We start from the raw sequence: 14,580 nt of genomic DNA on the forward strand, positions 1-14,580 counted from the left end.
AAAGAAAGAAAGAAAGAAAGAAAGAAAGAAAGAAAGAAAGAAAGAAAGAAAAGAGAAGAGAAGAAAGAAAAGAGAAGAAAAAGCAGAATTCTTTGTTAGCTTTCCCATAAACATATAGGGAGAGGTTTCCAACACAAAGATATGCATTACTTCTTTGATTTTGTTCGTATTTCTGTGGATGGACACATGGCCACAGAAGATAATAATGTAAGGACAGAGGACATAATATACTGTTCTGGCTAATTCAGATTGTTATTTCTGCTCACAGTAGGCCTATATTTGGTCCTTTGATTAGCATTATGCATGTGAAGTAGAATGTAAACATAGAATATTATATAAAATAAAATATAGAAGAATATCATGTAATTCAGGACTTAAAAGAATAGTTTAACCTTCTACATTATTCTGTTAACCCAATAAAGTTAAAATATATGTAAAACATATATAATCACTTGCAATTTGTAAAATATTTAAAACATTTCCCTCGTTTTCTATGCAAGTATATTTATATAACTTTTCAGAATGCACAGGAACTCTTACAGAATATCAGACAATTTTGAATTTTGAAGTATTACTATGCATATTAGTTAATAAAGCATACACTTTATCGATGGGGAAGTTATTGGCATATGAAGTAAGATCATCTAAAGGAATCATAGAATCATAGAATCACAAGGTTGGAAACGACCTGCAAGACCATCTAGTCCCACCATCCTCCCATTACCATTGCTATCATAAGCCACTAAACCAGAACTCATAGCTCCTCATCCAGACGTCCCTTAAACACTGACAGGGATGGTGACTCCACCACCTCCCTGGGCAGGCCATTCCAGTGACTGACCACTCTCTGAGAGAAACAACCTTTTCCTTATGTCTAAATAGCTAATTTTTAATTCAATCAAAATCAAAAATTAGCTTTAGCATTTATTCTAATTCTTCCGCTTTCTGGAAGAAAACAGGGAAATAATGAAAAAGATGGAAGAGGAGAAAAACAAAAACAAAAAACAAGGACTAAAACAGTCAAGTTCTTCCCAAGCACATTCATTTTCTCACGTAAGACTACACTAGTATAACATCTTTACACAGTGTGTCTTCTGCTTGAGAAACTGGTTTGCTTTCTTTTCCTCTTATAAAACAGCCTGTTGCAGAACTTATCAAAATACTTCATTCTCAAAACAAAGTGGTTCAAGAGATAGTAACAAGGATAATGATTATTATTTATGTAGATTATATAATTTATGAAATACTCACTGATATTTTGGGTTCATACATGCAGATTAACATATAAGAAACAGCAATTGTAAGAAATAATAAAGAAAAAAATAAAAATAATGATTAGCATGTAATTACTGCATTGAAAACCCTTACTGACTCAACCCCTCAAAAGTGCTACTCACATTAATGTTTTAAAACAGTTTTAAAGAACAATTATTCATGTTCAACTTTTCAAGGGAACAGAACACTGGAAAAGGGAGCAGGACTCCAAAAAAATTTTGTCAGACTAGTCAATTAATGTCAACAAGGACATTTAATTCTTCAAGAATATTAACCTGTATTTTTATTATCACCGTAAAACCCTAAAGTGAAATGGATTCTGTAAACTAGTAGGTTATTTCTTTCACACTGTTACCAATTTCATCCAGAGAATAAATATGCTACCTTTCAAGTAAAAGTGAGACATGGCTGTTACAAATAAAGTACATTTATTAATCATGAAAACTTCTTCAACATTTTCAAGTCATTATCTCACGTACCATGAACTACTTATCTACACACTGGAACTTTAGTGCTTATAGTCTAAATCTCAAATCATCACTGTGAAGATAGAATATTATCAAACTGTAAGACCTAGATAATGCACTTCTCTTTCTTGCCTTTTAGTTCTTCATGTGTCAGCTGAAGCGTAGTTTATCCACTGACTTAGTGGGAGTCAAGTAACTGAATCACTGAAATTCTGAGCTCTTCTTCAAACTCAGCACCTTATTTCCTGTGTGATTTCAGACATATCCCTTAATCTTTCTTGACTCCATTTTCCCTTTTAAAGTATCAGCTGTAAACCATTCCTTTATTTTCTTTCTTTCACAGAGATGACTGCTGTTCTAGCATCTTTACATATCTGATACTGAAATACAGACTTGCAAAAAATGTTATACTGCAGACTGAAGGTATGTTTGTGAAGAAATACCTGAGGTAGCATGGATGGAGATATCAGGCTTAGATAACAGTCTAATTACGATTGCATGGAAATAAATCTCCAGGGAAGAGCACATGAGTCAAATCTGCTACAGTTTCAACACTATAGATACTCCAGCTAAATGGAACAGAGGATGAAACTGATTAGTCCACTATACGTGTAAATAAATAATAAGAATACAGAAATCTGAAAAAGTGAAGTATAATCAAATATTTCTAAGAAGGCTGCAAGAAAATGAGAAAGATTTGGCAAAACTATATAGATGGACATGAAACAGAAGAATGAAAATGTTTGCTTAGACATAATGTGTGATTTATAACAGAAACTAATAATAAAAGCCTGTATTATTCATTCCACAAATGGTATATATTCATCTCCAGATACCCCTACATTAGAACAAAAACCAGAAGCTAATGGAAAGAAAAAATTTACATGCATGTGACAGTCAAAAACTGAAAAGTCTAGGAATATATATTTCAGATAAAAGTTATATGATATGAAAACATAAACATTCACAGTATTTTAAGAGTAAAATGAAACCTACTTTCCATCTACTTTCTTATAATGATAAAAACGAACAGTTCCTAAAACTGCTCAATATGAGAAAGAAGTATAAAAAGCAAAATAAAAACAATTTTGATAGCGATCAGAGGAACTCCCTGTTGAAAAATATTACTCAGGCCATGAAGAGGGGTTATGGCTTGTAATAATTTAAATTCTTTTTTATTGTTATCTTTCAGAAAGTCACATTTTAAAGCACATGCTAACTATTAACTGTTAGAATCATGGATAAGTGTCTGCTATAGATCTCCCATGGGTTTTTTGTTAGTGTGTTGGAGTTTTTTTCTTCCTTCGAGATATGGGACATTAGGCACTGTTATAAAAAGAACACTATGAGTAAAAGACAAATTCATTTACCATGGTAATGTATTTTCTCTTGAAACACAAATATGAATGTAATAAGAATGTCCTTGAGAAAATTATTGTTAAATTCACATTAAGATAGTGCCATCTTAAAAGCATAATAAGAGAAAAAGGCTACACATATGAGCAGAATTCCTTGTAAGGAAAGCTCCAAGGGCAGGGGATAAATTAACTCAGAAGTTACTTATAGTTCTGCAGATTTTACTAATTAACGAGATCTTTGCATTCTGAATTTTCACAGTCAATCTGCTAACATTTTTTTTCTTCTGTTTTTTTTTTTTTTTGGTTTTTTTTTTTTTTTGGTTTTTTTTTTTTTGGTTTTGTTTTGTTTTGTTTTTTTTGTTTTCCTCCTGCATCTGACACCGTAGCTAATCATCAGAACAAAACTTCAATATACATCTGACAGTCATGTTGGCTGGTAGGCAATATACAGAGTATTCCTAAAAAACCCCTCTGCTGGCTGTTTCATTACAGCATTTTATCCTGCCTGAGCAAGTAAAAAGAAGCCTCTTAACAGCAAACAGAAAATTGAATTTCATATTTACTTTTGTAGTGAACTCAACCTTCTTACATTTGTCTTAACTGTAAAAACTATGGGGTTTTTTGTTAACTTATCTTGTACAAAAATGTATCAAACATATCAGGAGGGTTATACTGTGCTGAAAATTATCTTTTCAAATTTTAAAATGAAACACAAAACAATAGTTCTAATTATATTGTTTTTCATCCCAACTGAAATTAAATTATAAATATCTGAAGTAATAACAATTAAAAACTAAGATAGCTTTCAAAGTGCCTTTTCCATGGATAATCTGAAGGAAAATCCAGTATAAATTCTGATTAAAACTTAATCAAGCTAAACACTGTATCTTACCTAGATTTCAATTAAATGTGATGAATAAGCACTAGATAGATTTCAATTCCAATTCTATTTCTGTCAGAATTATCCATTAATGTTGAAGATTATATTATCAGAATTTGACCAATATAATTTTGCTTCAAATAGTTAAAATACAAGTGGACTTAAAAATCCAGTCACAGAAAACTCTCACTCCAATGTCAGATACTACATATATGAAGTAACAAAAGTACATTAATTTTATCCTGTTCCATCATTATTTATGGATTATTGGTAACAAATTTCTAGAGGCAGATTACAAGCCACTGTGGAAATCTAGTTTTTAAAATGTGACAGAGAAATCTAGAAGTCCATAGAGCATAACCTTCAGCAAACTGTCAACAACCTTTCAAAGGTCTCAATTCAAGTAGAAGGAATCCTTGACTATTATATGCAAGTCCTGCCATACAATTTTCGTCATGATACTTTTGTTTTCAACTGCTTATTCATTTAATATTATACATGTTTACATGTTTTTTATCTATACCATATTATTTTTAAAACTGAATCAAATTCATCTTAGCTAAATAATGATAATCTTTCAAAAAATTAAAGTATTATTTTAAATACTTCAACTATTAGAATGCAATGTCAGTTTCAACATCAACTAAAAAAAATTAAATAAACTGGTTTGTTTTAGTTTTTCACATCACTCAAGCAATTCCATTTTCAACTACAATTCAGTAAATGTGGTTATTTTCATTGACTACAGAGTACATTAAAAATTATGTTCAATTATGGCTATCCAGTTTTTTGGTTCAAACGCACTCCATGCTTTCTGAACTCTGAATTTAATGTCCACCAATGAACTACACTGTTTTATGTCCACGGGAATGAGAAAGTTATTTAGTTATTAACTGCAAAAACTAACTATGAACCAAACAATAAGATAATAATCCTAAATTAGATGTAACATCTATTAGTCTTTATTCTGATATTTTTCTAGTAATAATGACTTTCTTCCCCATCACTCAACTATAAAAAGGAAACATAAAGATATATATTCATACAAACAACCAAACAGAATGTGTACACACACACTTATATATAACCTAACATATCTTATGTTTCACTGGATAATACCATCTTACTTTTTTATTACTTACTCATTTATTGGGGGAATTCGTATTATAATAAAATATAATAATGTTGTAGACATTATTCAGTCATTTTTACTAGACTTGGTAATACCTTACCACATAGAGCAAAATACTTTCATTGGGTCAATATGTCTATCTCAGTAAAGAGAAAAAGCAAATAACAATTAACCAGTGCTCTAGCTTCTTAAAAACTGAAATTTGTTTAGCCAAATTCATTCATCCAATTTATACCAGTGAATACACCACCCCTATTCCATATATCCAACAATTCCAACTGGATTAGCAAACCCATTATTTCATTGGCTAGTAAAAAATCTGTATATTTTGACATACAATAATTTATGTTATTGTTTATGGGCAAATTGAAACACAATGAAGTCAGTGCCTGACTTCACCAAATTTTAGATTACAGCCAATAAGTTAAATGCAGTAAATGAATTAGTGTTTATATATTTCAAATTCAAAAGATTTTTTTCAAGTCTAGATTTTTTTAGATAAAAAGAAAAACAGAAGTTGTGAATTAAATTACACTTATTTTGTAATTGATGAAAATTTAATAGACTGTATATAAGGTTTCAACATTTTCCCCTTCTACAAAAATAGATGCTGAATTTAAATTAGATGTTCTAAAAGTATTGTATAAAATAAAGTGTGAAGAAAAGGGAAGGAATATCTTTCTTAACTAAATACTAAGAATGGACTTGACATTCACTCAGTGTTGTTTTGGAAACAAGCTATACAATATTTTGGGGGAAAGACAATTCTCTTGAGTGGAGTTTTAAAATTCTACTGTATTTTTACTGATGCTCTACATTCTGGGAAGTTTCCTAAGTAGTTTTTGAACAACAGTAAAAACAAACAAACAAACAAAAAAAGAATAGGAGAAGAGGATATATAGTTCTTTTATTTAAAATGGAAAATAAGGAATTTAATTCAATTACCATTTCCCCAGATCTCTATGGGTACTTTTTAAATGTTTTAACTGCTTCTGCAGAATAGTTTTTAAATCGTATAAAGAGAAGAAGATTCTGGGTTTATTAGTAGTCTTATGTCCCATTATTTTGTATATCTGTATTTTAACAATCTTTAAAATAATTACAATTTTAACTATTTAATATATTTATTTATTTATTGGACTGACCTTTCAAAAGTCTACTTAGAATCACTTGCTAGTGCGATTATGTGTGTGAATGTTGTGTTTGCCCCTACCATTTTCCATATGCTCTGCCTCACCAACACTGCCATCCGGCGTAGTCCTTTCGTAGTTGTCCTCTGGGAGTGGAAGGGCACCCAGTCTTGGCCCTGATGAACTCTTACTGCTTGGTGTTTCTGACTCCTCCAGACCGCTGTCATAGCAACTCTGCAAAGACCCTTGATGTGGGTCCTGAGGCTGACTCACAACAGAAAACGTCACTCTACGAAATGGCTGCAAGAGAAAAGATTCTGAATGTCACTGAAACGTTCAGTCTATGAACAACTGATTCTCAAAACATGACTTAAGCAAACTAATATTTAAACATTTACTTATTAAACAATTTTGTCTAAATTAAATCAAACAGTAAGTACAGTCCTTAAAATGCCACTGGACACAACGTCTGGGGACTTTCAGTGTTATAGACAGTCCAGAACCGTCATGCAGTTTTGAACAGCCTCCTTTCAAGCATTTGCATGAGCTAGGCAAAATACTTTATAATTGTTTATAAATTATATTCAGCTTTTCTTTTACTCAGTAGTAACAATTGGAATGGAGATCAATCAGACTGCATAAAGGTACTCGACATTGTGTGAATGCATATGTATAAGAGAGTTTGGGGATGTGTATAAATGCTCACATGCATATAAACAATATTGTTTTTAGCAACATAGCAGCACACTCATAAGCATTTTCCAAATTCACTTCCTTGAGTTTGAGATGCTAGTTGAAATCAGAAAGTAAAAACAAAAACAAAAAAAAAAGGGGGGCGAGGGGGGTCAGGAGGAGTTTGGTTTCATAGCTTCCATAAAGCATGCCTGGAGATAGATGGTGTTGCCAGATTGCCAGATGACTTTATAATGAAGACTTTAAAGTATTGCAAACACAGCTGACACAGCCTGTTTACACTGGAACTGTGCAAATGTAGATCATTATAGATTTGTATTCATTTAACATGACAGATACAAATGTTGCTCAAGAAGTCAAAATGCTGAACTCAAAAATCGGTGAATATTCTAGAAAGTGGGAGAGTAGATCATTCACTTTTCTGAGGACAGTGAAGGCAGGTAGGATTTTCATTAAGAAATCTATGGATTCTCCTACAATTTAAACTGCACTTGCACTACAGCAGTAAAAATTTGAAAGCATTTGAAATAATTTTATGATACATTTAAAATAATTTACCGACTAGAAAGACTAGAAAATCACAGAAAAGCATCTGATATTCTAATATAGGACCTAATTTTATTGTATAGATCTGTATGTCCAAATACGTATATATATATTTATATGTATATATATATATTAAAAATGTGTGCATGCTGGTATATATATATTATAGAATGCATGTTCTAAAATAAACACTGACAGATCTGTTTTACAGAACACTATGTAGAGTTTCCTATGTATAGGAAGTGAGGTCTGAGAGAACCTCCTATCATATTCAGATGTGTTTCCAGATCTCTGTTACAATGACCTGGTCATTAATCATCCTTACTGGCACCTCTGGTTACTACAGGGTAGAAACATGTATGCAGGCCAGAAGAGAGGAAACACTAATTACAGACACTTATGCTAGTCCTATACAACAGAAGATCATGTTAGATTTACAAGTAGAGGGCTGGAGTTTCACTTGGAATTAATATTTGTTACTTTTTTTTTTTTTTTTTTTAATATTATATAATTTTTAATGTTAAATATAAATATTTAGAAAAAAAAAAAAAAAAAAAAAAAAAAAGACAACAAAAACTAAGCCTTCCTGACACAAGTAGACCAGAAGCTTATACATGTGAGTGCTACTATTCTACTGGTAAGTCTCTGACCTTTTAAAGATCCCTATTCTTCAAATTGAAAGTGCTTTCACAGCAGTTTTATTTAATGCTTCATGCTATATCAAATGCAAGGACAATAGAGAAGCACAGTAAAACAGAAGAATGGAGAGAACAAATAACGCACATTAAAAGAGCGCATTAAAAATAGTTTCGTCTTGTTGCTCCTTTCACTGAACTAAGAGGAAATAGTATAAACCATAGAGGACAACTGCAACTGCTATGTTAAGATTCTAGATGTACAACACATAATTTGAATATTTTTCCCCATAGTTTCTTAGTAAGATCTTTCTCTTCCACAATTATTCAGAAGGGTGCCATTTGCTCACCTAAAACCTTTAACAATGGTTTTAAATCATGAAGCCATTTTGCAATAGTCTGTACCACAAAATAACTGTCATTTGCATTGCGCTTTCATATTTTAATGGATTGTGTATTGTATAATTGACCATTTACACACACTAAATTACCTCAGAGAAATAACTAAATGAATATACTGTGTCATCATGGTTTTAGAGGTGAGCAACTGACTTTCTTTTGTCATTTTTGTTGTTCTTTTAATTATGGAAGCCGTCATTTCTTTTCTTGTACTTTGCAAAAGTGGACTTCTAAGTACATGAAAAGGTGCTGGACAAACACAGTATTTCATATGTATCAAGAGGCTCTGTTGTTTTTTTTCCAATATGACTATTTTGTTATCAGCCCACTAATTCTGACAATTAGTCACAGAACTACAGTTCTGTGACTGCATGCAGAGCTAAAGTCCTTCCTGCTTGTTTCCCAGTCCACATCAAATTATGCACATATGGCATGCTTGAGGCAGCCCTGCTTTCATCTTGTTTTATTATTATAGAAGTGTCTCTTGGAACAGCCCTGCACTCGTTGCTGTCCATCTCTGCCCATCACTTCCTTACTTGACTGTGAGTTTTACTTTCCTTCCACAGCCATTCCTACTTTAAGGATCTAAAAGTAAAAATTCTTTGCAACAAGACCAGTTGTTGACCCACATAATCTATGTTAGGATTCAAGAGACACCATTTAATCCCACATGCTCTTCCTCTTCTGGCTAGCCTTGATACAGTCAACGTGTCCTCAGAAACTGCCACTGATGCTCAGATGAATGAGAAGGATAATAGTGTGAGGGATGAATAAGCCTCAGGAGGTTCTTCAAAACATCCTGCATCTGAGCACCTGGCAAACTGCACACATGCCTACATATCAGGTCAGATCAGCAAATGGGACTCCTCACAAGAGGGCTTCTCTCTCTCATGCCTCATCAGGCAAATTTTTCACCCCATTTACCCCCAAAAGCAAATGAAGAGTTATCTGCCCTGTGTTACAAGAAGTCACAAATCTACAGTCTTCCCCTTAGCAGTCTCTCAATTGAGCACACTGGCTCTTATACCTTCTGTTAAGTCAGGGATTCAGGCTCTATGGGTGATATATATGTATGGGTATACATACTATATTTGTATTAATATAATAGTATTTATATCTAATAAATACATATGCTTCGTGGAAGAAATCTGCTTTCACTTAAAACAGCTGAGTATGTAAGCAATATCCATATGCTTGTTCTTGACAGAAAATTGCATTTTTATTTTAAACAAGTTCTAGTATAAAACACACCTCTTATCTTTGAAAAGGAATGGTAAAATATATTGTGGAATCATTCATACAAGCAAAAGTAATTTGTATGTTCTCTCTCATATTGTCTACTATAACATAGTAGTAAGCATACGTAATACGTACTAGTAAGTACAAACACATTACAGAAAAATTTGAAACAAATTTAGCATGATAGAAACACGTTAAAGATCATCTATTTCTAAGCATTTTATTGAAGTTCCATTTTAAGAAGATTTCTATTACTGAAAATTCATGATAGCTAATATATATATTAAAATGAATTCTAAATTTCCACTTGTTCAAGATATGATAGTATCACTTGATAAATAACCCTAATGGCTGTTATTTTGTTCAGTCCATGGGCTACAAACTCTCTGATTGACCAAAACTTCATGTAATGAAACTCTGAATACTGTAGCTACACATCAATTACTACTAAGTTCTAAACCAATGATACAAACTTTGTGAACTTCTCACAATTTGGATATACTTATTCCTTATCCCATAGGTTACTTCTGAATATCATACTATAACTCAGACAAGAAATTAATTGCTAGAGATACTGTGCAGATATTAGAAAACTTGCAAATTAAGGAGGCAGATTTCATAATTTCCCACAGATTGCTTTGTTTGTCTGTTAACAAGCCTCTCTGAGAAAACATTAAAGGATCTATTTGGAAGGCCCTACAGATCTATCTATATATAGCCATATGGTAATCTGATAACTATCACACTCTCAGTAAACTAGAGGAAACAGTTTAGCAGTCACTGTTTAAAAGATGCTAAGGGCTTTTTTGTACAGATTACCAGTGAAGTAGTAAAAGCAATGCACCGTAACACAGAGCTAAACTCAATGGAACCCATTCTTAAAATAGGAAGATCCTGCCCTTTATTCAGGTTACTCCTAGGAAAATGCACCTTCAGCTCTATCTGTAGATAACTAGAGAGTGACACTCAGAGACCCTGGGGACTTTCAAGAATTCAAAGGTGGGATGCAAAGACTATCATTCACATATACCACACATCTGAATGGAGGAGGTAAAAACCTCCTTTTCCAAATACAATCACTTGTCTGGGGTCATCATGTAGCCAAGGCATGCTGAGCCACAAACATTCTGCATCATCCACAGTTATTACAAGAAACAGAGATTCAACTTAAAATTGGAATTAAAAGAAATTTTCAGAAAGCTAAGCATTTATGTTCTCTTTACTACTTGATGAATGATATGCATATCAATTGTATTTTACCTCTACTGTCAGTACAAATATTACAGTTCTAACCTCTATATCATTTAGATCTCAGTCCATAAAACTTTTGAGAAAACTGTGTACTAATGAGATGAACTAAAGAAATGGAAGTTGGATATCAGGACTAATATTTCAAACAGATGTTCATCATAATTGCAAAAATAGAAACCCACACTTTAACCAGGAGTAACAAACTACATTCTTAATTTTGTGTTTCCATTGATAACATTATGTCAGTAACATTCCACAGAAAAGCAGCCACAGGAAATTTCCAAGTGCTGACAAAATAAGGCACATGCCCACAAGAAGAGAGGAGAGGGTTATGTGGGTTATGTTTAGCTTTGTCTATTTTCAGTGCACAATATTAACATAGCTCCATCTGCCAGCACTGTGAATCAATGTGGTAAAATTGCCTTTACCCAAATAAGCCTGCCTTTCCCAGGAAAACAGCAATCCTTAGCCTTTACTAGTTCCACAGCAATCTTTACTAAGGATAGTCCTTAGTGCTGGATTCACAGCACATACTGTATAGTAGAAAGAGAAGAGATCTGCTAATTTTATCCCTCTGAAAGTTTAGAATTATTTCTAATTACATCTTGTCATGCAGATGATCAGATCACAGAGGATCACACCCTTGCATTACACCCTGAAGGTGAATCACCATTACTTCTTTGATTCAGCTGTACTTCATGAACCAGATATTTTCTTCTCCCCTTGCCAGCAGTAAGGAATAAGGCCAAGTGAGGTTCAGTAAGGCCAAATGCAGGATGCAGCACTTGAGTCGGGCAATCCCAGGTACTTATACAAACTGGGGGAAGATCTCCTTGAGAGCAGCCCTGCAGAAAAGGACTTGGGGGTCCTGGTGAACAAGAAGCTGGACATGAGCCATCAGTGTGTGCTTGTAGCCCAAAAGGCCAATTGTGTTCTGGGATGCATTAAAAAAGGAGTGGCCAGCATGGAGAGGGAAGTGATTGTCCCCCTCTACACAGTTCTTGTGAGGCCCAATCTGCAGTACTGCATCCAGGCCTGGAGCCCCCAGTAGAAGAAAGATGCAGAGCTCTTGGAACAAGTTCAGAGAAGGGCCCTAAGATGACCAGAGGGCTGGAGCACCTTTTCTATGAAGAAAGGATGAGGGAACTGGGGTTGTTTAGCTTGGAGAAGAGAAGGCACCAGGGAGACCTCACTGAGGCATTAGAGTACTGGAAGGGAGGGGAATGGCTGTTAACAAGTGACAGGACAAGGGGGAATGGTTTTAAACTGAGACAGGGGAGGTTTAGGTTAGATATTAGGAGGAAGTTTTTTTTCACACAGAGGGTGGTGACACAATGGAAAAGGTTGCCCAAGGAGGCTGTAGATGCCTCATCCCTGGAGGCATTCAAGGCCAGGCTGGATGTGGCTCTGGGCAGCCTGGTCTGGTGGGTGGTGGCCCTGCACACAGCAGGGGGTTGGAACTAGATGATCACTGTGGTCCTTTTCAACTCAGAGCATGCTATGATTCTATGATTTGGTACAAAGATCACTGCAATTATGCCATATTAACTTTTTTTTTTCCTTCAAATTCATGAAGAATCCTAATTTCACAAATAGGCATCAGGGACAGGCCATGGGTAGACTAAATGAAAAGCAATATATCCACGCAGTCAAATGAGGCTTAGATGGTTCATTTCGATTATAATGACGGGATAGAAGTGTTCCTTTTATGGTTAACTGAGAGCAAGTGTTTCCACCATCAACCCTTCCTCAGCCAGCCGCCTGGCAATTGAGTCTGGATACAAAGTAGACACACCAAACTGTAACAAGGTGCAACAAGTATAACAAGTGTAGGCAATTTTCTGTCTTCATTGCCAAGCACTTAGATAAAATTTGCAAGTTTCTATCAGGCCTCCCAGCTTTTGCCACACCTTCACCTCAACAGCTGCAGAATTTTGAAAATTTTTTAAATGACTATAAAATATAATCCAGGAATCAAACTAATAAGTTGAGAAGCATGAAAAATTAGTGCAAGATGAGTACTCAGCTAAATCAAGCTTTCTTATTTTGAATACTTCTGCTAGTTCACTCAACATTAGCTTGGGCATTAATCAAACCCCTGCAAGATCAGCAGTTAAAGCTCTTGTTTTTCTTTTCACCCAAATTAGGTGACTTCCATCTTTGAAGCACGTGTGATATCTTAGGTTTTGATTTAAGTTAGCCAAAGAGCTGTCTAGCTCAGATTTTTCACAGAAGCACAGAACAGATTACACTGGAAGGCACTATTAGAAGTAATCAAGTCCAATGTCCTTGCTTAAAGCAGAGTCACCTGCAACACTTTGCACTGGGTCATGTCTAGTCAGTTATGAATACCTCTGAGAATGGAGGTCTCCACAATCTCCCCGGGCTTTCTGTTCTGCCAGTGTTCTTCCACTCTCACAGTAAAGAATGTTCTTTTTTTTAATTTTTTTTTTTTTTTTTTTTTTTTTTTTTTTTTTTTTTTTTTTGTATTTGAGTGTGTGCCAAAGAACAGAGAGCACCAGTGATGAGTCATACCTAAAAAATGTTATAATTCCTGTTAGCTTCACAGAGTCAATCAATGTCAAGACTAACACAGCAACTCTGAGGTACGTATAAGGTAAATCTTAAAAAAAAAAAAAAAGACAGAAGAGTTAAATCAATTCATTATGTAAGTTCAAAGAGTTTTTCTAAGCTCTTGAATTTTGATAAAACAAGTCATTATCCTTTCTATTCATTCTTTATTGATGGAAGTTTGTTGAAAGACAAACAAAATATTAATGAACAATTACTATTCTACATTAATAGATTCAACCCACACAACTCTTTCTTCCCTTCAAATCACCTATTTCTACTGTTCTAACTTTCTATTATTGTGGTTAATATAAACTTGACAGGAAATAAAATTAAACAGGCATTATTTTTCAATGACAAGACTGAAACACCCGAAACAAGTACTACTACAGGAGAGGAGATGAGGAGAAACACACTCACAAGAATAACCAACTTTTTGCTTATAAACTTAGCAAAAGGTAGTAATAAGAGCAATTTCAGACAGAAGTTGAGTAAAATCAGAAATATTCTGATATTAGAAGCTCTCTAGCAAATATCATATATGATGAAGGGAGATGGGCTCAGATATCAAACAAGAACTCTACAAACAACAGGAACACTCTGCATTATTATTGTCCTTTATATTGGTAACATTTTCATTAATCTGAGTCTCAGTAGCTTGTGAGCTCCTGGTCATGAACCAGAAACATATTTTGTTTGTTCTGTATAAAAATGAAACACAAGTCTACTAATATCTATTTGCCTAAGCCCAAGGCAATATGTTAAAATTTTGTTCATGATGCATTTTCCATTATGGGTGTCTTTACTTTCTTCAAACATATACTTTTCCTTTTAAATTCAATGTTTTTTTTCTCAAACATCACCTCTCACCCCTCATCCAAATTTGCCTTTCTGAATCAGAAAAAAAGATTTCTCAGCAGCCTAATATCCTGTCTGTGTTCACTAAGTAGAGTCCTCATAACTTTCACCATTTTTTACAAGTAAGCAAACAAAAGGCATGCTTT

General features: G+C 33.9%; 1 protein-coding gene across 3 annotated transcripts in view; it reads right to left on the reverse strand.

Annotated features, from left to right (window-relative positions):
* PCDH7 (protocadherin 7) overlaps positions 1–14,580 on the reverse strand; it is a 252,714-nt gene that overhangs the window by 121,252 nt on the left and 116,882 nt on the right. For 2 of the 3 annotated variants that reach the window (XM_042871429.1, XM_042871430.1), the window contains exon 2: positions 6,350–6,542. In XM_042871429.1, the coding sequence (XP_042727363.1) occupies positions 6,350–6,542 (193 nt within the window). Of the gene's footprint in view, positions 1–6,325; positions 6,543–14,580 lie in introns of all 3 variants that reach the window. The other variant, XM_042871428.1, reaches the window with a different exon arrangement.

This window comes from Lagopus leucura, unplaced genomic scaffold (assembly GCF_019238085.1).
Source record: "Lagopus leucura isolate 7727_CA_CO unplaced genomic scaffold, USGS_WTPT01 Super-Scaffold_100004, whole genome shotgun sequence".
In the NCBI taxonomy this organism is placed as follows: Eukaryota; Metazoa; Chordata; class Aves; order Galliformes; family Phasianidae; genus Lagopus; species Lagopus leucura.